Source organism: Engystomops pustulosus, chromosome 1 (assembly GCF_040894005.1).
Source record: "Engystomops pustulosus chromosome 1, aEngPut4.maternal, whole genome shotgun sequence".
Taxonomy (NCBI): domain Eukaryota; kingdom Metazoa; phylum Chordata; class Amphibia; order Anura; family Leptodactylidae; genus Engystomops; species Engystomops pustulosus.
In genome coordinates, this window is record NC_092411.1 from 139,449,095 (window position 1) to 139,474,425 (window position 25,331).

The 25,331-nt window shown below is 40.5% G+C and overlaps 1 protein-coding gene and 1 long non-coding RNA gene across 2 annotated transcripts in view; one reads left to right on the plus strand and one right to left on the minus strand.

Annotated features, from left to right (window-relative positions):
- LOC140133955 (stimulated by retinoic acid gene 6 protein-like) overlaps nt 1-10,482 on the plus strand; it is a 107,771-nt gene extending 97,289 nt beyond the window's left edge. Inside the window, exons 19-20 of the mRNA XM_072154631.1 lie at nt 6,913-9,003; nt 9,143-10,482. Coding sequence (XP_072010732.1) covers nt 6,913-7,133 — 221 coding nt within the window. The 3' untranslated portion in view covers nt 7,134-9,003; nt 9,143-10,482. The remainder of the gene's footprint in view (nt 1-6,912; nt 9,004-9,142) is intronic.
- Nucleotides 1-15,834, minus strand: part of LOC140134025 (uncharacterized) — a 40,933-nt gene extending 25,099 nt beyond the window's left edge. The window contains exons 1-2 of the long non-coding RNA XR_011856029.1: nt 15,662-15,834; nt 12,803-12,890 (exon numbers count right to left, since the gene is read on the minus strand). This is a non-coding gene — a long non-coding RNA (uncharacterized lncRNA). The remainder of the gene's footprint in view (nt 1-12,802; nt 12,891-15,661) is intronic.
- Between the last annotated feature and the right edge of the window lie 9,497 nt (nt 15,835-25,331).

The window sequence follows — 25,331 nt, forward strand, 5'->3', positions numbered from 1 at the left end:
ACTACTGAGCAGAACAAGGTGCTAGACGCACCGATTACTTTGGTTGAGCTGCAAGAGGCCTTGTCAGACATGGCTAAGGGAAAGGCAGATGGCCTTTCGGTGGAGGTTCTTTTACAATTTCAAGACCTGCTTCTCATCCCCCAGCTGCAAGTTCTGCAACTCTCCTTCGGTAGGGGTAAGCTCCCTCCCTCCTTCTATGAGGCATCATAGTCATTTTAAAACCAGACAATGATCCCACTGTGTTGGTCTTACAGATTGCAGGTCTTACAAATTGCAGTACTTCAGACAGCCTTCGGCGGGTGCAGATTTTAGCACAGATGGCTAGGGGGGAGGACTGGGCCTGACCTATGCTTTATTCTAACCAAAGACCCATCCAGAGCGCTACCTTTAAATGTAGATACCCTCCTGACCTTATTCAACCCTTATAATACATAACTTACTCCGAGGGACCAAGTGCCAAACTGCTCGGTATGGTTGCTAGGTATTTGTTGGCCCTTTATTGGAAATGAACAATTCCTCTCTCATATATGGACCTTTACACTCATATCAAGGATATGAGAATGATGGCACATCTTAAAGCTGTATTGAATAGTAAAATGGATTCTTACTATGGATAGTTTGATTCTGTTTGGTCTGAATAGAACACCTATTGTCCTGGACTATATCTCTGATTCTACTGTAGTTTGTCGCCCTACAGACTATTCGAGACTTTGTTCTCTACCCATTCCCAAAAGCTTTGCTCTATTTAGACATTTTCTTTTACTCTGTGATGTGTATGGCATGCAGATTTCTTTTTTTTTTACTGTTTTTCATGTTAGTTACTTGGATGTTTATTATATTTATTTATTAACCCCTTAATGACCGCCCTATCGGGAATCTACGTCGGTCATTAAGGGTACTTCTTCTGATGCGACGCCTTTCTACGGCGCCGCATCAGAAGAAGATTTCGGGACATCGGGTTATTATAGTGCCGGTGTCGGGCTGTGATATCACAGCCCAGACCCGGCACTAACACCTGGGATCGGAAAAACTCCGATCCCGGGTGTTTAACCCCTTACACGCCGCGGTCAAGCATGACCGCGGCGTGCAAGTGTGTCCCCCGTGGATCGGACCCCCCCGGTTTGCTTACCGGGGATCCGATCCCTCCTGCCGCTGCCCCGGGTCCCGACGAGTGACCCGGGGCTGTCAGCTCCTCTTCTCGCCGGGTTCTGCCTTCCTGGCAGGACCCGGCTGTAAGTAACTGAGCATGCGCGGCATGCTCAGTTACTTACACTATGCACTGCAATACAAGTGTATTGCAGTGTAAAGGCTTGAATAAGCGATCGGATGATCGCTTATTCAAGCCAAAAGGTTGAAAATATGTGAAAGTAAAAAAAAAAAGATTAAATTGTTTTATAATAATAATTAAATAAATAAATAAAATAAAGTCCCATAATCTCCCCAGTTACACATATAATGCAAATACAGTATATAAAACACAAAAACACACAAAAAATGTACATATTTGGTATCACCGCGTCCGTATTAATCTGTACAATAAATCTAAATCAATATTGAACCCGCTCGGTGAACGATGAAAAAAATAACTACGTAAAACTTCCCGTAATATACAATTTTTCATCAAACACTATCACAAAAAATGTTCTAAAAACTGATCAAAAAAAGCTACATTCCCTAATATGATACGACTGAAAAGAACAACTCTTTTCGCAAAAAATAAGCCCCCAACCAGATCTGACAACAGAAAAATACAGAAGTTATGGCCCTAAAAAGTTGTCAATAGTAAAAACAATGCGATATTCTCCAATATTGGTTTTGCTCAGGAAAATTGAGCAAAGATAAGAAAAACTATATAAATGAGGTATCACCGCAATCGTAGTGAACCAGAGAATAAAGATAAAATATTATTTTTACATTACGGTGAACGGGGGGAAAAAAATGCTAAAAATCCAAAATAAAAATTGATGATTTTGTTTGTGTCCCCCTTGAAATAGTTAATAAAATCTCATGAATAAGCTATAGACCCCCTAAATGAATTATCTATACATTGTATCTCATTCCGTAAAAAATAAGCCCTCATATGTTTGCATTAACAAAAAAAAATAAAAATGTATAGGTAGTACAATGTGACAATACAAATCTGCTGTGAATGGCGCCTCCATTCATTCTATACTCGGCCGTCGCCCGTACAGAAGTTTACCACCACATATGGGGTATCAGTACACTCGGGAGGAATTGGGCATCAAACGTTGCAGTGCGTTTCATCATTTAATTTATTCTGAAAATGTCAGTTTGGCCTAAATGAATGTATTTTCCAAAAAAATTCCATAGTTTCTAAATCGCAGGTCCATATTGTTTTAACCCATGTGAAACACTTAAAGGGTTAATGGACTTAATAGAAGTTGTTTTACATACGTTGAGGGGTGAAGTTTCTATAGTGGGGTAATTTATGGGGTTTTACTATTACTTAGGCCTTACAAAGTCACTTGGAAGCTGAGTTTTCCCTCAAAATGTGAGTTTTGGCAATTTTCATGAAAATGAGAAAAATCGCACCTAGAGTTCTGCACCTCATAACATCCTAGAAAAGTGAGAGGATGCATAAAATATCATCCCAACATAAAGCAGATATTCCGTAAATGTAATTTATCAAGCTTTTTGGGTAGTTTTACTTCCTGTCTGGAAAGCAGAACATTTCAAACTAGGAAAATGAAGAATTTTTACAAACTTTTGCCAAATTTTCACTTTTTTTCAGAACGAATCTCAAAACTTATCACTTAAATTTTATAACTAACATGAAGTACAATGTATCACGGGAAAACATTCTCAAAATCACCATGATATGTTAAAGCGTTCCGAAGTTATAACCAATTATCGTGAGACATGTCAGATTTGAAAAATCGAGTCTGGTCATTGAGCTGAAAACTAGTGTCGGTGATAAGGGGTTAACAGGTGACCTTCTACTCTTTCCCTGTTGTTATCAAACCGTTGTAAAATGTAATAAATTAAAAATAGTTGAAAAAAAGAAAATCTGTTAACTCCATCAGTGTTCCACAAATATAAATGGAGGTGAAATTTGGAAAATGTAATATGTTTTAATTAATACATTATTAAGCAGAAAATTTGCACATTCAGAAGAGTTTAAATAAAAAATGCACCCTGCAGTTTGTTATGCAATTTCTCCAGAATAAGGCAGTAACATGACAAGACACTATAAGGTCTCTATATAAAAACCTTCTAGTGTCTTGTCATGTTACCATACAGCATTTTGCAGATGACGTAAGCCGATGCCTGGGAGCCGAGTCTTAAGTGGCACCTGATATTCACCAGAGCCCACCGCAGCAAGTCCAACATGCTTGGCGGCAGGCTCCACAGGCACAACTTGCTCGTAGTAGTGGCCAAGGCAAGGTACAGAAACGGCAGGCAGAATCAGAGTCTTAGTCAGCCAGGAGGTCAGGACAGGCGTGATTGGCATAGGATTGGAGTTGGGGACGTAGCAAAAGGTCAAGACAGAGAATCGAAGTCGGGAACCAAAGCAGAGGTCACAACAGAAGGATCACAATAGTCTCAGGCAACAAGGCAGGGGTCACAGGTAGAGGCAGGCTATAGATCAGGGCAGCAGCTGGCCAATTAGCGGCGCCGAGTCCCTTTAAATTTCACAGAGCCTGCATGAACGCGCCCTAAGGGGAAGAAACGTGCACGCTGAGGTGTGGTTGGAACGACCGCGATGGGGAACACGGGGGTACACAGGTGCGCCTGGGACATAGGTCGCAGGAGCACCCGTGACATATATCTGGTATAGTTAACATTATTTCCTCGTGGGCACTTTTCGGTTCTGAGGTCACTCTACTGAAACCAGAACAGGACAGCATGTTTGTAATTGGCTGATATGAAGCATGTGATGAGTAACATGCTTGGGACATCACTGAAGGTCTTTTGCCAGAACACTAAGGACTTTCAAATGATACAGGACAGCATGTTTGTACATGCTTGTGACACCACTACAGGTCCTACCCCCCCCCCCCCCTCCCAACAGACTCCTGTGATCTCTAGCTGTTCTATACAGTTTCTCATGGTTATCAGAAAACTTGGCAAATGATGTTTAGCCTGAGTGGGCAAGGTAAAACCTCTGCTAGCTGCTAAACAGCTGCAGATAGCTCGTTAGATTATAGAGTTGCTTACAGTTGCACTTTAACCCCTGAGGAACATTTAAAGGCATAAAGTTTTTTTTTCATACATTCAGGGGTATTTTTTCTATAATTTATGGAGTTCTACTATTATTTAGGCCTCTCAAAGCTTTGGTGCTTTTGATAAAAATGCAAAAAATTGTGCCTACAATTCTAAGCCACATCACATCCTATAAAAATGAGAGGGTGCATAAAGTAACTACCTCAAAAGCAAAGAATATAGAACTCTGAAAATGTAAAATTTTTAAAAGTTTGACAAATTTCCATCTTTTTCATCACAAAATATATCATCCAAATTTGTCCACTAATTTTAAGTACAAGATGTTACAATTTCAAGGTTACCTGGATATGTTAAAGGGTTTGAAGCTTATAACAAATACATAAAGAAATTCCCAAAACACCCCCACCAAATCTTTGTATGGTGAAGGGTGTCCTGAACATACAGCAGGGCCTAGAGAAGAAGCATATACATGAGCTCATCAATGATAATCGGGAATGGTACCTCTTTCATGGAAAACACTAGTAGGAAACTAGTCTACCCCACTTTGCATGTGAATTGGTACCGCTCCAGGATATTAGTAGGGTAGGTGATGAAAGTCTCTGAGATTAATAAACAGGAGCACCACTGCCCCCTATTTTCTTTACGGCATTACATTTTGTGTGTTTATACTTATCCAGTTTAATGTTGCAATTAACTCGTTTAATGAACTCTCGAAATGTTGGGGGATTTGCATGTAGACAAAGGGTACTCAGTTTGCATTTCTACTACAGAATTTTAGTCCTGTCAATGGTAGGACAGACACATAGCCCAACACGCCTACCAAAGGGGACAGTAATTTTAAAGTTAGATTAAACACTAGGCCCCATACATTAAGAAGTATGGGAAAGGTTGAAAACATATGAAAAAGGTCTGTCTCTTCAGAAGGAAAGCAAGGACACCTTGCATCAAGGCGGTACCCCATTTTTTTGTAGAAGAACTGGAGTTCTATAAACTGGTTGGAGCAAGAACAGTTATGAGTGTCTGTGTTATGTTTAGAGACATAGTGGGGACTGCTTACATACATAGAAAAGATAACAACATAAAAACACATGCACATCCAAAATAATCAAATACCGGATTATGAAAGAACAATAATGCTTTATTAAAAGTATCAAAACCAATCCGGACAAAAAGGGGAAAAAATAATAAACACTTAAAATCATATACAGAAATACTGAAATGATGCAGGGGAAATTACAGCTGCCAGTTCGATTGATGGACAAACAAATCTGGGCAGCATCCATTTTAACTCACTGGAGATTTCATTCAGTGTTTGCTAGAAAAATCTTCTGGTTAGTGGTGATCCATATACTTGTCTTTGTTTGTTGTCCCTTTGTATGTACCTTTCTGACTGTTATTCTACAGTTGTACTTTGGCACTATCTTGGTTTTGCATGACCCTAGGATAGAGACCTTCACCCAATGTAGCATAGTCATGGCAAGTGGGCAGGGACAGATGTCGCGAGAAGCGCATGGCTCACACTTCTTCCCTGTCTTTGTGCCGTCCATATTTGCAGATAAGTTGCTAAGTAATACAATAATTTACCAGTCTTTGTTTATTGTGGATTCACAAAAACAGATGACATATGGCCTGTTTTTTTTTTTTAGATGTACAGTTTAGAAAGTATAAAAATACTGAAAACACCCTGACTGCCAAAACAGGCAAGAGAGCTGTAGTTTGTGGAGGAAAAAAACTTAAATTTGCAGGTAGCCTAAGTATGTAAATTTTAGGAGTAAATTAACATATTAATGACAAAATATAACATTCCAAAAAGAACCTGTAAAATAATGAAAGGGTTAATAATGCTGAGGGACAAAGCTTTTTAAATTGAATAATTTGTGGTGGATTCTAATAATACAAATTAAAAAAGGGCTCCTAAAAATAAAATTTTCCCAAAAATAACTGATTTTTTTTGATTTATAAATTTTCTAGCATTGTAATAAAACAAATGAACACTTAAAAATTATGCCCACACAAAGCAGAGATATTCTAAATGTTAAATGTTGCAAAATCTCCACATAACTTGGGCAAGTTAAATGGTTTTAAAGTTAGTACCAGATAAAGTGACATTTCGGTGTTGAAAATAGGGATTGGTAATCGAGCTTGGTCACTAAGTGGATGTGAGGAGTCTTCTAGCAGCTTTGACCATACCAAGATTGGAGCTAGCACTTTAGTGTATGAGATCTCTTACTTAACATCAGAAATCTTTGGTTTTAGAACTCCTGTGATCCCTAATTTATATATGGTTTACTCTATACATGTACTATATTTATAAACATGTCTTCTCTCTAGGGTACCCAACCTGCTCCTACAGAAGAAACTGCAGAAAAAGCCGTTGCTGCAGAGTTAGGGAAATATGCAAATATTTTTTCCAGGATGGGATATGGAAAACATTGCCTCTTTTGGCTACCTTGTAACCTGAACATCACGCATGACTTTCCGAAAGCCTAATGACATGATGTTGGATTAAAGCCAAACCAGTATATCTATTCCTGCAGGAACAGATTCACAACTCTAGCCCACACTGTTTTGCTGTATTTGCATCTCTTTAGCACAGTGTAGGGAATTGGTTTAGCTAAGTGGGAGGCTTTTGAATAGGCTTGGGGAGAGTTAGGGCAGTCATTAACAGGTTAATTGTTTTCTGTAACCAACTTAAAGTTTGTGATTTTTTTTCCCCCTTTTTTGCAGGACCCCGTACATCATCAGTCAAATCCAGAACTAGATGGCTACTATATTACACTCTGTTAAACAATCCCAGACTTATTTTATACCGAAAAAAGAAACAAATGGATGACGCAGAGAGCAGTAATACTGTCCTGAAGACACGACTTCTCCAGGCTACTGTTCTAGAGGTTGGAAATAGAGATCTTCACCAAAGTCCTAAGGATACCAATGGAGTTGACATATAGGAAAGATTATATTTATTTGCAAAAATGTTGAACTCTATTCAAGATTCTGATAAATATGTGATACTGAGGTCTTGTTACTCCTAGGCACTTCTGTCACATATAGAGTTCAATGAGGCACCTTTACGGGATGAAACTTTTTAATTTTTTTATTTCTATACTATACAGAACAGGTATAGTTAAAAAAAACAAACAAAAAAAGTTACAAAAGTAAGACTACCTCACAACAGGGTAGTTTCTAAGTCATTTGGACAACAGAAAGAATATTACAATTGCATAAATAATGATAGTATTAATGTTTGCTGGTGCTATGGAACTTTGTAATTAAAAGCTTGGCTGCTGCATAACCTCTTAATATACACATCAGCAGCTGTAGAAACTCTTTTTACAAAGCAGATCTAAGCTCCGGCAGAACCTCACAATGCACACCTAAGCTGAGGAATAACCTTAGGATCTACAGAAACTGAGGTGTATACCATGATAATATGTACCTTAGCTGATGCAGTTCCTCCAGATACAAATCTCAGCTGCTGCAAACTTAAAGTTATCATCAAGAATCTACTTGGTAGGTCCGGACTAGTGATGAACGAGCTTGTTAAAATTAAAATTTTTGAAACCCCCATAACATACCAGCACTGCTGCACGCCACCATTATGGAGAGCATTGCCATTCCCAATTATGTCATTTAAATGTCGCTGATGACATTGCCAGTAATGGGTGCTAGCACCACTTATGGACATTAACAGCGGGATGCTTGAGTTCAAACAGTCCCAGATTAGAACCTCTAATGAAGTTTGGAGTGGAGTCTGGGGGGATCCAATCCGCATAGTTCTATAGGAACCTACACATTGCCGTTTGGTTACTCGCCTTACTCATCCTGACTTCAGATTTTTATTTCTACATCATGTGGATCAAATTTCTTAAAATCTTCTTTGCTTGTACTGTAAAATGCTGATGATTTTCCATACAGAAATTTTGTGTGGAAATTCTGATGTACACTTGTTCTTGTAGATGTCAGATCCTTATATGTCATATCCTAGCAAAATGCCATATAAGGCCCATTGTACATTGTTGCCAATAGTCTCCGTTACTCCTTTCTTCATAGTGTTACATGTATTGAAGGTTTCCTTCTGCCATACTTCCGTTATTTATAGCAGAAAAAAAGAGAATTACTACCTGGGCTGCAAACAGCCAGGATTAGGACCTTCTCTGAGTTTTACAGCTTTGGCAATTGGTTCACACACAGGGCTGTAGATACCAATGCACTGTGTGTGAGCCCATAGTAATGACTTTGTCTGTGTGCCATCTGATGAAGTATGGGAAAGCACACAGACAAATACAGGATAAAGGGGAACTTGCACATAAATTATACCATTATATACTGTTGTAATAAGTAATTTCCCTTTGTAACCTATATAGAAATAAATCCCAGTACAATTAGAGAATCATACATATGCAGAAATATACACACTCATATTATTACACACATTCATTAATGGAAATCTACCATCAAAATCCATCATGATAAACCAGGGGCAAATACGTATAGATCCAGGCACTGTGACTGTGGTAATCTTATATTTATTATCCATGGCCCTTGTGCAGTGAGCAAGTGTTCCCCAAATGCCTTGATAAATGCTTGAGTTTAGTTTACAAAATGGGGTCACTATGTTGGGGTTGTGTCGAGTGAGCAGGGGGAGGGTGAGACATAGTAACAGTCTATAAAGCCAGAACACCATGGGTCAAGATTAGTCACTTATGCTCATTAGCATAATTTCCTAAATTGATTGTAAAAGGAAGGAGGTCATGAGTAAGTGACCCTGATTTATCTTTGATGGTAGATTTCCTTTAATATATACATGCATATACAAAGGCTTGAGAAAGGCTCTCTGGAGCCGAAACGTTGCTGCTTTTGTACTTCACTGTACCCCAACATGGAATAAAGAACACCCGTTTTTTTCACTATACTTGGAGTGCTGCCTACTTTCAATTACCTACATGCATATACAAAGATACTAACAAATACACATTATATACTGCTCTAATAAATAATGTCCCTATATAACCTATACAGATTTAAATTACCAACTCAGTATGTGATGATAATAATAATAATAAATCTATTTATTTAGCTCCATCATATTACACATTGCTGTACAAATCATGAGGTGTGCATACAAACAAAATAAGACATTACAGAGAATTAAATTGGTCAGAGGAAACAATCGCAATGAGGGTCTTGCTTTCAATCACTTACAACCTTGAGAATTATTACACACACCTGTTAATATATTTACATATTTGTATGTACACACAAGCATAAAGATACGCATACATGCACTTGCTATTTACTATATGCTTATTTCTTAACAGACACAAATACACGTTTCAATACCTCTGAATTTCCATAACGATCATATTTTTGCCCTAAGCCTCGACCCTTACTCCACGCTCACACAGTAAAAATTTCCCCCTTGGTGCCCTCTTGACACCCTTTTACATTGTGGTCTCTTCCTATTATGCCCAGTTCCCCCTCAAACTGCGCTCCCAGCTGCCCTTCATATTGTAGGCAGCTTGCCTTCTACTTTGCTCTCAATTCCCATTCATACTGTTCCCTGCTCCCAATTTTTGCTACTGAATGATAAATAATATCACCAGGTACTTAACTTTTTCATTGCCCCACAGCAACTCTCCTTCTCTTCTGCACCACTGTGTGCAGTTGCAGGATGGCATCATATCATAATGGCTGCTGCCTCTCTGAAAAGTAGAGAGACAACAGCAGAGGGACTATGATAATGCAGCGACCTGTTGTCACTGTATTCATCTCTCCAGGAGCCAGTACACTTTAGGTCTTGGGACGTACTTCCTGCCGGCCGGGGCTGAGCCCAAAATCCGGGACTGTTCGACCAAATCTTGGGCGGTTAGGAGGCATGCATTTCTGCACATACACATATACGTACCCACTATGCAGGATCTGTCGGGAATACAGTATTCCCAGGAATGTTCCAGTGGAGCAATGGAGGGCTATAAGTTGAAGCAATATAGATGGGGATATGGAAAAATAGGGGCACAGAAAGCACAGCAAATAGCTTCATCTTCCTGTGCAGTTTGAGCCCCACATACCCTCTACTGTGCTCTGTCCCTCATCTATCCACACTGACCCAAGAGAGCAGAATTCCACCCAGTACAGGCAGCCATCAGTGAGAAGTGCTAAAGTAATGCATGTAATGTAAATGGAAACCGGATGAACCGTAGTAATGTGAAAAGCCATCAACACTGGAATATCCTGTAATGTCTTCTCTATCACCTCATGTAATATAAGTATGTTTGAATAAACAGGAAAATAAGAAAATTCTTGTGTAAGTGCCATTCCTTTTATCTACTTCTTTGCTTTGTCACTGAACGGAGCTCAACCCTTCTGTCTTGAATACATGTTAATTCTCAGCATTTGTTCACTATAGGTGCCATTGATACCAATACTTACATTAAAGGGAACCTGTCACCAGGAGATCCATTTTTAGCACTCCCCCAGTCCCCACAGAGCATAGTACATACACTGCCAAAGTGTTTTTGTATAAAAAATTGTTTTTACAGAAAAGCAGATATGTTATGTTGTACCTTTTATTATCTTTTGCTGTGTGACTAGGCAGTTGCCTAATGGTAGGGGCTGGAAAGGAGCAGTCCCCCCCCCCCAACCTTTGGGAAACATGTGACCTTTTCAAATATATGAATAACTCCCCTCACTCGGGATTGGCTGCACAGGAGCAGGGGGCGCTAAGCCAAGTGATGGGTGTTTTCATATATTTGAAAAGGTCACATGGAGTAGCTGTTCCCCAAGGGTGGGGGGGGGAACTGTTCCTTTCCAGCCCCTCCCATTTGGTAACTGCCTAGTCACACAGCAGATGCTAATGAAAGGTACAATATAACATATCTTTTTTTCTGTAAAACCAATTTTTAATACAAAAACACTTTGGCAGTGTATGTACTATGCTCTGTGGGGACTGGGGGAAGTGCTAAAAATGGGTCTCCTGGTGATAAGTTCCCTTTAAAGTCTGCTGGCCAATGAACACTCATTCATTTTGAAATATAATGTAAGTAAAGATGATCATTTTGCTTCTATACGTCCTACAGCTTCTGCCTGTATTTGAAAGGTAATGTGTGGGCGCCGGTGTTATGTGTTCCTTGGGTCATTGAATGCTTAAGGGCACATTCACACGTTCAGTTTTTCAGATGTGGGTTTTGAAGCCAAAAGCAGGTATGGATCATTATAGGTGGGAGGATATCATTGAGAGAAGCTGTTCCTCACCATTTACTCCATTACTGGTTTGGACATCAAAAACTCCATCTGAAAAACTGAACGTGTGAACACACCGGCAAACTGCCCTGAAAACACACTGCACACAGGAAGCCTGGCTACAGAATCCATCATCCATCTGCCCAGTGCTCTGTGAGTAACAGGGATCAAACAAATAATATAGCACAATATGCAACAACACCAACATAGGCAAATACAAACACAGGTAGTACTAATGAATGTAGGTATATATGACAGTTCACATTGGAACATAAAAAGAAACAATAATGTAAAGCACTTGCACAGGATAAGTATAATATGCTGCAATATATGCTATCAAGTCACAAGCGCCCACACATACACACAATAACAGTCACTAATGACAAGTACCGTATGTTAACTGCACAGGTGCTTTAGAGATACAAAACAAGTGAACTTTTGTTTTTGCAGGTGTCTTATTGGGTAGACTCAATGCCAACTAGTACATGCCTGCCATGCTGGGCACTTAATCTGGAGATAAAAGTTAGAAAACCGAAACAAGGCCAATAAAAGATACTGGAAAGCATACCTTGACTATTGAGGCAGTGTAAAGTTGATGGATATCACTATAAGGCTATATTTCACATAATGTGTGCCCGCCGTAGCAAGGAGAGGTCCACAGCGGTGTGGGGCGCATGGCCCTGTATTCCGGAGAAGTTAGGACATGTCCCATCTTTCTCCCGGCTATGTGTGCTGCACCGTACCACTCCAGTACGGTGCCGTGCTCCCATTGCAATCTATGGGGTATATACGTCCCCCATTCGGTCGTGTGAATATAGCCTAAGATGTACCAGCTAGTGTATTAATTAACCAAAGAAATATATCAACTGATGCATCTAAAAGTACTGCTCTAAACTGATACAGTGCACTGATGAATAAACATGATAAAGGCATCTCATTTCTAAGTTACAACATGGCCACATTTATGAGACATTATCTTCACACAGTAACATTTTTTAAGAATTTAAGAAATGTTTACACATGGCAAATGAATTAAATTAAATGTCCAGATGGGAATACCCCTTTAATTTCAGGGCTTCTGCAGTTGTCATCCTGTGCAAGTCAACAAATTAGGTCACAAATGCACATACAAATCATTCACTCCTGAACCAAAGATTACAATCACTTTTAGAGAATTTATAAAATAAGAACGCACAGAAGAATAAGTAGAGAGATTACTTTTTGTAGTATCAGAAGATGAATATTTTAGGCATTAAAGGGGTATTCCTACATAGACAAGTTTAAGGAACATTGGGGGTTTTTTGTTCTAAATCACACTGAGAGGAAAAAAGATCACTACTGTCAATGTTACATTCACTTTGGAAGGTAATATACTCACAGAATGTTCTGAAGAATTTGACTCATCTAGACAATTGTTGTTTTCCATTATTCAACAATTTGTTCTGAATATTTAAACTTCTTTATGACTGCAATTGAAAGAAAAATAAATAAATAAATCTGTACTCACTTTCTGGCTTCTTCTCCCCGACCCTGCGGCTCCGTCTTCTGCTCTTCCGGCCCCTCAATATGACACAGCGGTGTAGCAGCTTCGTGATGTCTTAGAGTATACACCACGCAGGCTTTACACTGTGACGTCCCGCTGCTGCAACACCGCCACGTAATAGTGATGAGCCCGGGCCAGGAGACAGTGCTGTGTAGAAGAAGCCTGAAGTCAGTATAAAGGGGGCCATCTGCTGTGAGCTGGGGGGGCTGAGTGGGCACGTGCAGGGGCTATCTGTATACTGGGTGTGCACGTGCAGGGGCTATCTATATACTGGGTGTGCACGTGCAGTAGAGTAAGGTCATATCTAGCTTGTTATAACTCAAAAATGCTTTGGTCGGAAAAAAAAATGTGTATAATGTTATGTATCAATGTGGGAATGGACACCAGTGGGGGAGGGTGCACAAAAATCTTCCAGTCAGGGGACCCAAAATTCCTAGTGGATGCAATTCCTGCATTTAGGAGATATTTTAGTGCAGCAGCAAAGAACTATCCAACATCAAAACCTATAGCCTTACCACTAGAATATTTGCATATGACATTGCATATAATATTTGCCTAAAGCTGTCAATTTATTCAAGAAGCCCTGTTCTGCTCAAACTAGATGTTGGTAATGATTGCTGTAAAAAAAAAAAAAAAAAACATTTGACCAGGAGTTAGACAAGGACCTACAATCTGCCTTTGCAGTAATTTTTTATTACTCTTTACGTTTTACTTTTTTATTTACTCTGTTATTACTCTTTATATGGTCAGCTCCTGCATGTACACACTCAGTATATAGATAGCCCCACCAGTCCACAGTTAGCCCCATTCACAGCAGATATCCCCCTTTTTACTGACTTTTTGGCTTCTTCTCCAACGACCCTGCGGCTCTGTCTCCCAGCTCATCACTATTACGTGGTGTTGTCGTAGCAGCAGGACTGCACAGTGTAAGGCCTGCCTGGTGCATACACTATGATGTCACACAGCTGCGACACCGCCGCGTCATATTGATGCGCCCGGGTCGGAAGAGCAGAAGACAAAGCAGCAGGGCCAGGGTGAAGAAGCCAGAAGGTGATTACAGATTTATTTATTTTCTCATTTAGGGCCCGGAAATGGGGGGTTAAGTGGGTACTGTGAGCCCCTCGCTCCCCCCTTTAATCATCGGCCATGAGGGCACACAGGCTAGCTGTTAAACACAGATTAGAATCATAATTGTTAAAGTCATACAACCAAGACCTGTTTAATGATACGACTGTATAGCTTTCAGCTTCCGTTTCACACTACTTCTATTTCTGATGACAGTTACCACTAGTTTTAAACAATCTGATGCTAAACATTCAGCAGTGTGGCAGCTACCGCATTTAGGAAAGTTTCCGAATTAAATTCTTTCCTAGCCTGCTTTGTTGAGTATACAGGATCTAATGCTTGGCCACCTTCAAGCCGTAACTGAACAAAATTGTCAAGATGGACGCCCCGAAGCACACTGTCCAGTAACGTTTGAACCGTTTCATGCACAGATCTAACAGCATCTTCAAATGATTCTGTGTACTCAACACCGTTAAAAGTCTGTAGGGATCTCTCTCTATGGAAAAAAATGTTTCAACGTCACAGAACTGACACCTAGTTGAGCATTTAATGTTTCACCCTGTTGTGTTGAGTGTGGTGTATTTACAGGATTCATTGTGCTGGGGCCTTCAAGTGGATATTCATTATCATGTGTTTTACCCTGTTGTGTTGTGATGTACTGCTTAAAGGGCACCTACCACCCCGATTCTACCTATACAGGTAGAAGGGGTGGTAGGTGGATGGATGGGACATGAGGATAGCCCTTTTTTGGGCTAATCCTCACGTCCCGGGTGTCTTTTACAAAACTTTATTACATCTATATGCAAATTTTTTTATGCGGCTGCTGGGGCGTGGAGTAGCCGGACATGAGACTACTAGTCGCGGCTACTCCACGCCCCAGTAGCCGCGTTACTCCGCCTACCAGATAATCTTCGGCACGCAGCTCCTGGTAGCTGCGCGCACTCGTCCGGGTCCCCTGCGTCCGGGTCCCCTGCGTTCGGGTCCCTCGTTCGGGTCCCCCCGAAGATTACCTGGTAGGCGGAGTAACGCGGCTACTGGGGCGTGGAGTAGCCGCGACTAGTAGCCTCATGTCCGGCTACTCCACGCCCCAGTAGCCGCATAAAAAAATTTGCATATAGATGTAATAAAGTTTTGTAAAAGACACCCGGGACGTGAGGATTAGCCCAAAAAAGGGCTATACTCACATTCCATCCATCCACCTACCACCCCTTCTAGGTAGAATCGGGGTGGTAGGTTCCCTTTAACCTCCGCATAACTCTATGTTTCTTAGCCAGTGTTTTTATAGCATGCTTTAATGTCAGCAATCTTTCAAAAAAAAAAAAAATGCTTTGGCTTTGTTAACTTTGCTCAGTCCCCTACCAGTCATATCTAGTCATAAATTATGTTCCCTATCTTTTTATACTCGCCAAGTAGCTCTTGACAGTCTTTCTGTAGGTCTGTGTCTTGTATTTCCTTGTAAGGGTATGTCCTAAGATCCAACTGTAAATACCTATTTATACATGAATTTAACAAACAGCTTATGCAATTATACATTTCTACAGAGTGACATAGTTTTTCTGTAGATTTCTGATCTAACTGTGTATGTGAGTCGTGCTTATTTTTGCAAACCCGAACATTGTTGTAGCTTACCAACAGTATCTTCGTAAGCTTTATTTTCGGCTCCTTCAGTGATTGCAGGTAATCATGGCGATCTTTTAGAGCTTTTCTGTCGTTTGATTACAGCTTCTGTTGCAAAGGATGTCATAATTGTAGTTGCTTTAATGAGTCGTTTAATTCCATTCGCTTCACAAAGTCTTGATAAGTCTGTAACTAAAAGTAAAGGAGGACCCCCATTTAAATTCAAGCATCATATAACTTGTCTAGGAATATAAATATAGAAGCGCAATACCAGAAAATAATATAAATAACTAGTCGTGATGTATTAAAGACTTACATGCTTGGTACGATGTGCTGGGTCCTGGAGATTGAGGCATTTTTCCCGATATAGTATTTGACAACATATCATAGATAGGCATCTGTTGGGGTACGGTAGGTTCAGCTATGCTGGGTTGAATATTCTCTTTAAAGTCCAGTTTTTTAGGTTTCAATTTCCTGGATCCCGCTGAAAACATAGTTATAGAGAAGTTTAATGATCATAGATATTATTACATTAGCTATACATTTTTTTGCATCAAAAAAAGTTTTATGTATCTATATGACCTTTTCTACCCTCGCCGCTCAGCTTTTTCTTCTTGGCATCAGAAGTACGGGTGTCATCTATTACAACCTTTCTTTCTACACAGAAAAATGTATATTTAATAATAGTTGTGCGCACAATTATTGAAATATCAATGTTGTATTATATAAGCACTAATCATTAATGAGCCGCTCCATAGCAGAATCTAAATTCTATTCTGCGGGTGCTGCCTGGTCATAATTCACTGCACAAAACACAGTGGTGATCACAATACAGCGCCGACATAAATGCTTCATCAATTTCGGTATTCAGAAATTCCACTTAAACAATTAGATAGAACTGCAATCAATTATAGAAAATAGTAAAAGGCGATTTGAAAGAAAAAATAAATACATAAAGATTCTGTTACCTAATTGAGAATCTGTGATACTACCGGATAGGGGCAATGCAATATTATCCTGATTCTCAATCTAAAAATAATAACTTTACATTAAATCCAAACAGTTAAAAATATACACTGGCACAATTTATGATGTAATATAACAAGAAATTAAAAAATGTAGTTACAACTTACTTTTTGGATATATTCTGTATGATATTTGTTGTGAGGGTCTCCACAAGCTTAGCTTAGACACAAAATGTTACCTGTGTGTTGAGTGTGCAGCCTTATATCCTGTTTTTTCAGCTGGTAAGAGGTCAGGGGTGAAGTGAAGTGGGTGGTAACAAGTTAATGCTTGTCGGAGGCATTATTTGTGCTATAATCCTATACTATGCTGAATTATATCATATAATATAAAGCCTTGTATAGAAGGTGTGTCAGGGATATACAAGCACAAAGCTTTACTGCTTTCACTGGAAATATGTTAAACACTATGAAAATATATTGCGTGAACATTATTTTAACCTTAAAGCAGCTGGTTCTTTTGGGGGTGTTGAAAATTTACACAGAAAAGATAAGAAATATGGAATAAACAGAAAAGAACTGTGTGCCTGGCTAATGTATCAAGATGCCTATACGCTGCATAAACCTGTAAAAAATACTTTGCAAGAAACAAGGTTATTGTTTCAGATATAGATGTTCAATGACAAGCTGATCTTGTTAGCATGATCGAATATTCAAAAGAAAAAGATAGCCTAAAATATATTTTAACTGTAATTGATGTCCTTTCCAAATACGTATGGTATGTCGGTTTGAGAGATAAGACCGATGCCTCTGTTGCACGAGCCTTTGAGGTGATTTTTAATACAGATGATCATGTACAGACCGATCGTGGCCATGAATTTATGAATAATGCAATGAAGCGCCTATGTAAATTATGCAATGTACATCATTTCTTTACTACAAACACTGTGAAGGCCTGCATAGTGGAGCATTTTAATCGTACATTGAAAACAAAAATGTGGCCCTACCTAACACAACGCAATACATTTAGGTATATAAATATTTTATCGGATCTAGTATATAGTTACAATCACACTTTGTAAGCTCATTGAAGTAACCAAAAGTAACGCCCAGAAATTTTGGAGAATTATTTTTAGCAAAATTAATAATAAACTAATAAAACATCTTTAAAAACTGGTGATCATGTAACAATCTTCCAGTATAAAGGAACTTTCACTATCGGAAATGAACAAAGCAACACAGATGAAATTTTTATCATTAGCACCATCAACACGGAATTCCAGAAACCGCTCTATAAAATCATTGATTTGGTTGGTGATCCGATAGAACGGTCCTTTTACGAGGAAGAGTTACAAAATGTCCCTTTGGGTGCAAATCGTGTCTACAGGATTGAAAAAATACTGAAAAAAAGACGTTTCAGGCGTAAAACAGTTTATTTAGTGGTGCGGCTATGCAGGAAAATTTAATAGTTGAATTGATGAAGAGCAGCTTGCATCTATTCAGATCATGGAGTCAGGATCGTTTTATATAACACTGCCTAGTAACGCATCTTCCAAAATCTACCCAGAAAACACAATTTCCACTTACACCACAAAATTGGCAAAACCTGTTAATCTTTCTGGACCCTATGAATTTGCGCTGACTGAAATCCAATATCCCTATATGTGGTGCACCATTGATGAACAAAAAGGAAATTTCTTTATCGCCAAATGTTTTTTATTCTAACATCAACGACATGGTAAAAACTGTCAATGATCGAGTTGATAGCTTGAAAATATCAAGCAATGGTTTTAAACTGCGCTTTGATGATATAAAACAAACTATATCCGTGCCCGATTTGCGAACAACCCATTTTGTCCCCGGTTGAAAATTGGCTAATATTTTAGGATTGTTGAGGTATATCGACCTGGTGGAATAAAATCTCGTGGACAAGCTGCTAGTCCATAGTGATTACGTTTCTGTGTAGACTAACTTATTAGAGAGAAAAAAGTCTTATGCTGGTATTAAAGATGTTTTTTTATATATTATTTGTGTACACAGATAAAATTCAACATCAACTTGTGGGGGATAGCTTTGTACAGCTTTTGAGAACAGTTGAGATTTCTGGTGCTAACAACAACATTGTTACCCTACATTACACAAGACTGAATTACATACCCTTGTGTAAGCAACACTTTGATTCCATAACAATTTAAATTAAATCTGTTAAATTCAGGTACGGAAAAAGCATTGTATGATTACATTTCAGACCATGCAGGGAATTGTCATGTTAAAAATGTTGTCCCAAAGAGTGTACGGAAACCCCTCTGTTTATGCACGCTACTATGCTATTCAGGCTGGTCACAGTTTAGAAGGATTCCGTGGTGATGACTACATGTATGGAGCAGGCCTTGGGGGTTTATTTAGGGGCCTCTTTAGAAGAGTTGTGCCTCTCTTCAGGAAAGGTATAGAAATAGTATAAGCACATGTAAAGACGGATGCCAAAAATATTGCTAAAGACGCTATCACAACCATTTCTACAGTCATGGTGGCAAAATAAATCAACCTCCAAAAGCTCAGGAAGGGTCCAGCCTTGTTTATTTCGCAAAAAAGACCACTAAAAGAAAAACTCGCTCCCAACCTTCTTTTCACCCGGCTCTCCTCATGAATAAACTATAGTGCGTAAGAGGCGCCGGGGTCAAAATTCAACCAGACACTCAGGAGAAGACATCTTCTAGTCATTTACCTTGGCCTTTATACATGATGGCTCTGTAGAGTGTACAAAATTGGAACTGGACATTTTTTATATATTGCCCACACAGACGAGTATTGAAAAATCTCTTTTTGTGTTAGTACAACCAATTGCAGCCCTCACGGACAATGCTCCTTTGGAATTCTTCATACCAGGCAGTGGTGAATATTATTATGACCTAAATAACACGCTGTTGCACGTAAATTGTTGTATTTTCAAAAGCAATAATACGAATATTACTGACGGGGCCCGTGTTGCCTTTATAAACTACCAGATAGCCAGGTGCTGGCAGTCAGGTGCTGCTTGCAACCACCGCTAAATATAGCCTCGATAGGGCTTGTGTAAAAGTATCTTGCAAGATCACAATTTAAAATCCCTCCTTGGGTGGTAAAGACTTCTGGTGGGAGGAACTCATCACTCGGAACACATTAACCCCCTAAATATCAGAATGCTACAAATACATTTAATATATTCCTTTCTGAGAAACTATTCCAAAATATTATAAGTTTATGCTTTGAAATGCAGGTGAACATGTAAAATGAACTAAGTAAATTTACAATTTAATTTGCATAAAATGCATGTCCTAAATTTACAAAGATTCACGTTCCATCTCATGCATATATTGAAAAAGTATATAGGCACATAATAATTCAATATTGAATACATTTTTCATATATAATATGATGTTAAATACATTCTCAATATATAGTATGAGTCTTCTTATCTATTCAATGTATAAATTCCCTATTAAGCCAAGAAAATGATCCAGCTCGAATCCAAATGGGTAACAGCATAAAATAATTTCTTTATTTAGTCCATTGTTAAAAGAGACATGGGAACAGCAAAAAAAAAAATTGGATTTTTTTGCTGTTCCCACGTCTCTTTTAACAATGGACTAAATAAAGAAATTATTTTATGCTGTTACCCATTTGGATTCGAGCTGGATCATTTTTTTGGCTTTGTGGATTCTACTCGTCTGGGGCGAGAACCCGTGCTCTCCAACACTCAGCGTTCCACACGTGGTTTGAGCTGGACTACCTTCTGTTCCATAAATTCCCTATTCCATTCTTAGTTATCCAATGTGAACCCAAAACTTAAGGGCTTAACATATATTCAGACATGGGATGGAAGAAACTGCAGATCGTATGGGTACCCTGGATAAAATACTCTAGCTTACATGATCTATAAGCATATTCCCTCCTGTTATCAAATATAACCTGTGTTGCTGATTAGAAACCTCTGTCCGCTTAAATTATTTGGATATTCATTGCCACCATCTTTGTGGATCTTGGGGAGCACATAGAAACAGCCTGGCCTGGAATCCTCTAGGATGAGAAGGTTGATCGTGTGTTGGGTATCGGTTGAACACTTCTTGGTCATATCAATTAGTTGTTTCTTGTAGGCCTATGTGGGGTCTCTTTCAAGTTTACTATAATGAATGGGGTTGGACAGCTGTCTGTTTGCTTCTTTGATACCTTGATAAAGTGATAAGTATTCATTAGGACTATTGCACCCCTTTTGTCAGCAGGTTTTATGATGATATCTGGGATTGCTTTCAAAGAACAGCCGTTCCTGCAGGGTTAGGTTATTGACTTTTTCTTCTCCCCAGGATTTCTTTTTTTTTTTTAAGCGGTCAATGTATGTATCCAGTGTCGAGTTGGTTCCAGATTTGGGGTCCAGGTAGATCTTTTGTTGGGTTGCTATTGAACTGTCCCGTCTCCAAATCTGTCAGTAGAGTCTCTGTCATGGAAAAATTCCCTGAGTCTTATTTTTCTGAAGAATTCCTCCATGTCATTGCAGATTTAAATTTTGTCCACAGATCTTCCAGGGCAGAAGGACAGACCTTTGGAGAGAACTGACATGTTTGTCAGGCTCATAGGAGGAAAGGTTCACAACGCAGCTTTGGTGACCTGGCTAAGCACTTGTGGCTGTGGTGATTTTTGTCTGAGTCCATGCAGCTTTTTTTTTTTGTTGTTGTTGATCAACATATCCTGAAGTTTATGGTAATATAATTGGAGTTTTTCCTTCATCTCCTCGGTGTCATGTTCCAGTAGTTTCTTTAGGGCATGTATTTCCTCCTGTATTTTTCTCTTGTTGTTATAGAGAATCTTAATCATGTTGTTACATAGTTTTTCAAATGTCTGTATACACAGCTTCTCTGCAAATTGAATCTGTTTCGGGTTGGGTTACGTAATGTGAAGTCTTTGGGGATGAATACCTCTAGTAGGCCCTGGAGATCCTATGTCATATTGCCAAGGAACTCCAACCAATTCTGCATAAAGATACAAGACTAAAATACCGTATATTCCGGCGTATAAGACGACCTGGTGTATAAGACGACCCCCCTACTTTCCTGTTTAAAATAGAGAGTTTAAGATATATTCGCCGTATAAGACTACCCCTTTTCCAACGCATACAAAACACCGGTAAAAATTAAAAAAAAAAACAGATTTGAATTTAACATGGTCCTTTTTTTAATTTAAATTCTTATGACATGCAGGTATATAGCAGGAAAACTGTCGCTCATAAACATAAGGCATACAACAACAACATTTCCATTACAGCACAGCCCCCAGTAGTATACGGCACAGCCCCCAGTAGTATACGGCACAGCCCCCAGTAGTATACGGCACAGCCCCCAGTAGTATACGGCACAGCCCCCAGTAGTATACGGCACTGCCCCCAGTAGTATACGGCACTGCCCCCAGTAGTATACGGCACTGCCCCCAGTAGAATACGGCCCAGCCCCCAGTAGAATACGGCCCAGCCCCCAGTAGTATACGGCACAGCCCCCAGTAGTATACGGCACAGCCCCCAGTAGTATACGGCACAGCCCCCAGTAGTATACGGCACTGCCCCCCAGTAGTATACGGCACTGCCCCCAGTAGTATACGGCACTGCCCCCAGTAGTATACGGCCCTGCCCCCAGTAGTATACGGCCCTGCCCCCAGTAGTATACAGCTCAGCCCCCAGTAGTATACAGCCCTGCCCCCAGTAGTATACAGCACAGCCCCCAGTAGTATACAGCACAGCCCCCAGTAGTATACAGCACAGCCCCCAGTAGTATACAGCACTGCCCCCAGTAGTATACAGCACTGCCCCCAGTAGTATACAGCACTGCCCCCAGTAGTGTACAGCACTGCCCCCAGTAGTGTACAGCACTGCCCCCAGTAGTGTACAGCACTGCCCCCAGTAGTATACAGCACAGCCCAGCATTAAAAAAAAACAAACTTATATACTCACCCTCCGGTGGCCCCGATGTGCTGCGCTGCTCCCCCGATGTCCGCGCGGCTCGTCTTCAGTGTTCCGCGCCGTCTTCTTTCTTCTGCTGGGCGCCGCCATTGATCTTCCCCGGCAGGCGCCTAGTATGACGCTCCGCTGCTGACGTCATACTAGGCGCCGCCGCGGGGAAAAACATGGCGGCGCCCAGCAGAAGAAAGTAGACGGCGCGGAAGACTGAAGACGAGCCGCGCAGACATCGGGGCCACCGGAGGGTGAGTATGCACCCCGATGTATTTTTGAGGCTGCCGGCAGCCATCGCTGTGAAAACACCCGCGATAGCAATATGCAGCAAAGACTTACCGGCTACGGAGAGGGCTCAGCCCGTGAGCCCTCTCCATGCACCGGGACCCGACCACCGCCGTGAATTACAGGCGTATAAGACGACCCCAGAGAAGACAGAAGATTTTTCTGTCTTCAAAAGTCGTCTTATACGCCGGAATATACGGTAAATATTCCCAGTCCCTCCTCTCCTGTCCTGTCCTTCCGACACCAGCAAACCTGAAACTTGTTGTCCGGAGTGCCGTGAGACCCCCCCCCCCCCATCAGAAAATGGTACCTCACCCTGTCTGCAAAACAGGCCTTTATGTTTGGAAAACATCAGCGCATTAACTCATTTGATGTTAAAAATTAAATGAAAGATCTCCCAGTAGCTCCACATTTCTCCAGAGAGGACCATACTATTGTAGATTTGCAGATTATTATTTTAATGGGACATTTTAAGACACAGAGAATGGGAGTATAAATTAATGCCAAGATTCAACACCTTACAAAGTGGTCTTAAGATTCATGCCAACTTCATGACCTCTTATCTCTGACCTGGAGGCCACAAGCAGATAAGAGCCAGGGCTCCCTTGTCATGCCTCACAGGTTTTTCGTGTGTTTATTGCCACCCTGTCGTAAATAAGATGTCCCTGTATTTATCAATCTAATAATAATCCTTTATTTATATAGCGGCTTCAAATTACGCAGGGCTGTACAAAGCATGGCAAATTGGTCCCTGTCCCCATGGGGCTGACAATCTAAACCAGTGATTTTCAACCTTTTTTGAGCCGCGGCACACTTTTTATACTTAGAAAATCCTGGGGCGCACCAACAACCAAAATAGCACAAAATGACACTAAAACAGTCATAAAAGGCCTCCCTTTACTAATAAAACCCCCTAGCGGCCTCCCTTTACTAATAAAAACCTCTAGCGGCCTCCCTTTACTAATTAAGAGCCCCTAGCGGCCTCCCTTTACTAATTAAAAGCCCTAGAGGCCCCCCTTTACTAATAAAAACCCCTAGAGGCCTCCCTTTACTAATTAAGAGCCCCTAGAGGCCTCCCTTTACTAATTAAGAGCCCCTAGCGGCCTCCCTTTACTAATTAAAAGCCCCTAGAGGCCCCCCTTTACTAATAAAAACCCCTAGAGGCCTCCCTTTACTAATTAAGAGCCCCTAGAGGCCCCCCTTTACTAATAAAAACCCCTAGAGGCCTCCCTTTACTAATTAAAAGCCCCTAGAGGCCTCCCTTTACTAATAAAAACCCCTAGAGGCCTCCCTTTACTAATAAAAACCCCTAGAGGCCCCCCTTTACTAATAAAAAACCCTAGCGGCCTCCCTTTACTAATAAAAACCTCTAGCGGCCTCCCTTTACTAATTAAAAGCCCCTAGAGGCCTCCCTTTACTAATAAAAACCCCTAGAGGCCTCCCTTTACTAATAAAAACCCCTAGAGGCCCCCCTTTACTAATAAAAAACCCTAGCGGCCTCCCTTTACTAATAAAAACCCCTAGAGGCCCCCCTTTACTAATAAAAAACCCTAGCGGCCTCCCTTTACTAATTAAAACCCCTAGAGGCCTCCCTTTACTAATAAAAACCTCTAGCGGCCTCCCTTTACTAATTAAAAGGCCCTAAAGGCCTCCCTTAAAAAATAAAAAGCCCCAGCCTACCTTTACTAATAAAAAAAAAGACCCTAGCTGCCTTCCCTATACAAATAATAACCCTATATACTTACCCTTGATGTCTTCTTCCACGTACCTTCACTCCTAATGGCGATCCGCTCACCTTCTGTAGCTCCTGCACCGCGCGCCTCTGGTCACGTGACTTACTCAGTCACGTGACATGGGCCGCGCGGTACAGGAGCTACAGAAGATGGGCGGATCGCCAACGCGGGGCTTGGAGGTAAGTATGGGCGCAGAAATACGGGGGCGCGGCGGCAGCTCGACACAGGGGCAGCTTAGTTTGGGGAACTTTCCCCGCGGCACACTCAACCTTGTGTCACACAGGTTGAAAATCACTGATCTAAACAACCTACCAGTAAGTTTTGGAGTGTGGGAGGAAACTGGAGGAAACCCACGCAAACACGGAGAGCACATACAAACTCTTTGCAGATGTTGACCTGGGTGGGACTAGAACGCAGGACTCCAGCGGTGAAAGTCAGAAGTGCTACTAATCTGTTGTTTTAAAGTTTTTTAAATATCCTTTGATGTTCACTGCTTAGTGCGTATATAATGCTGTGAATTATTGCTGTGAATTAATTCTGTGCATAACATCATGTCTGACAAAGAGAAGGAGTATTCTCGAAAGCTCACCATCAAATATACTCAGTTAGCCTCAAAAAGGTTTCGCCTGATTTCTTCACTCTTTTGCTCTCCATGGCTAACACGGTACAAATCTACACTACGAACCTATATGTGAAACGTAGAGGTTGATAGAGCGTGACTTCACTGC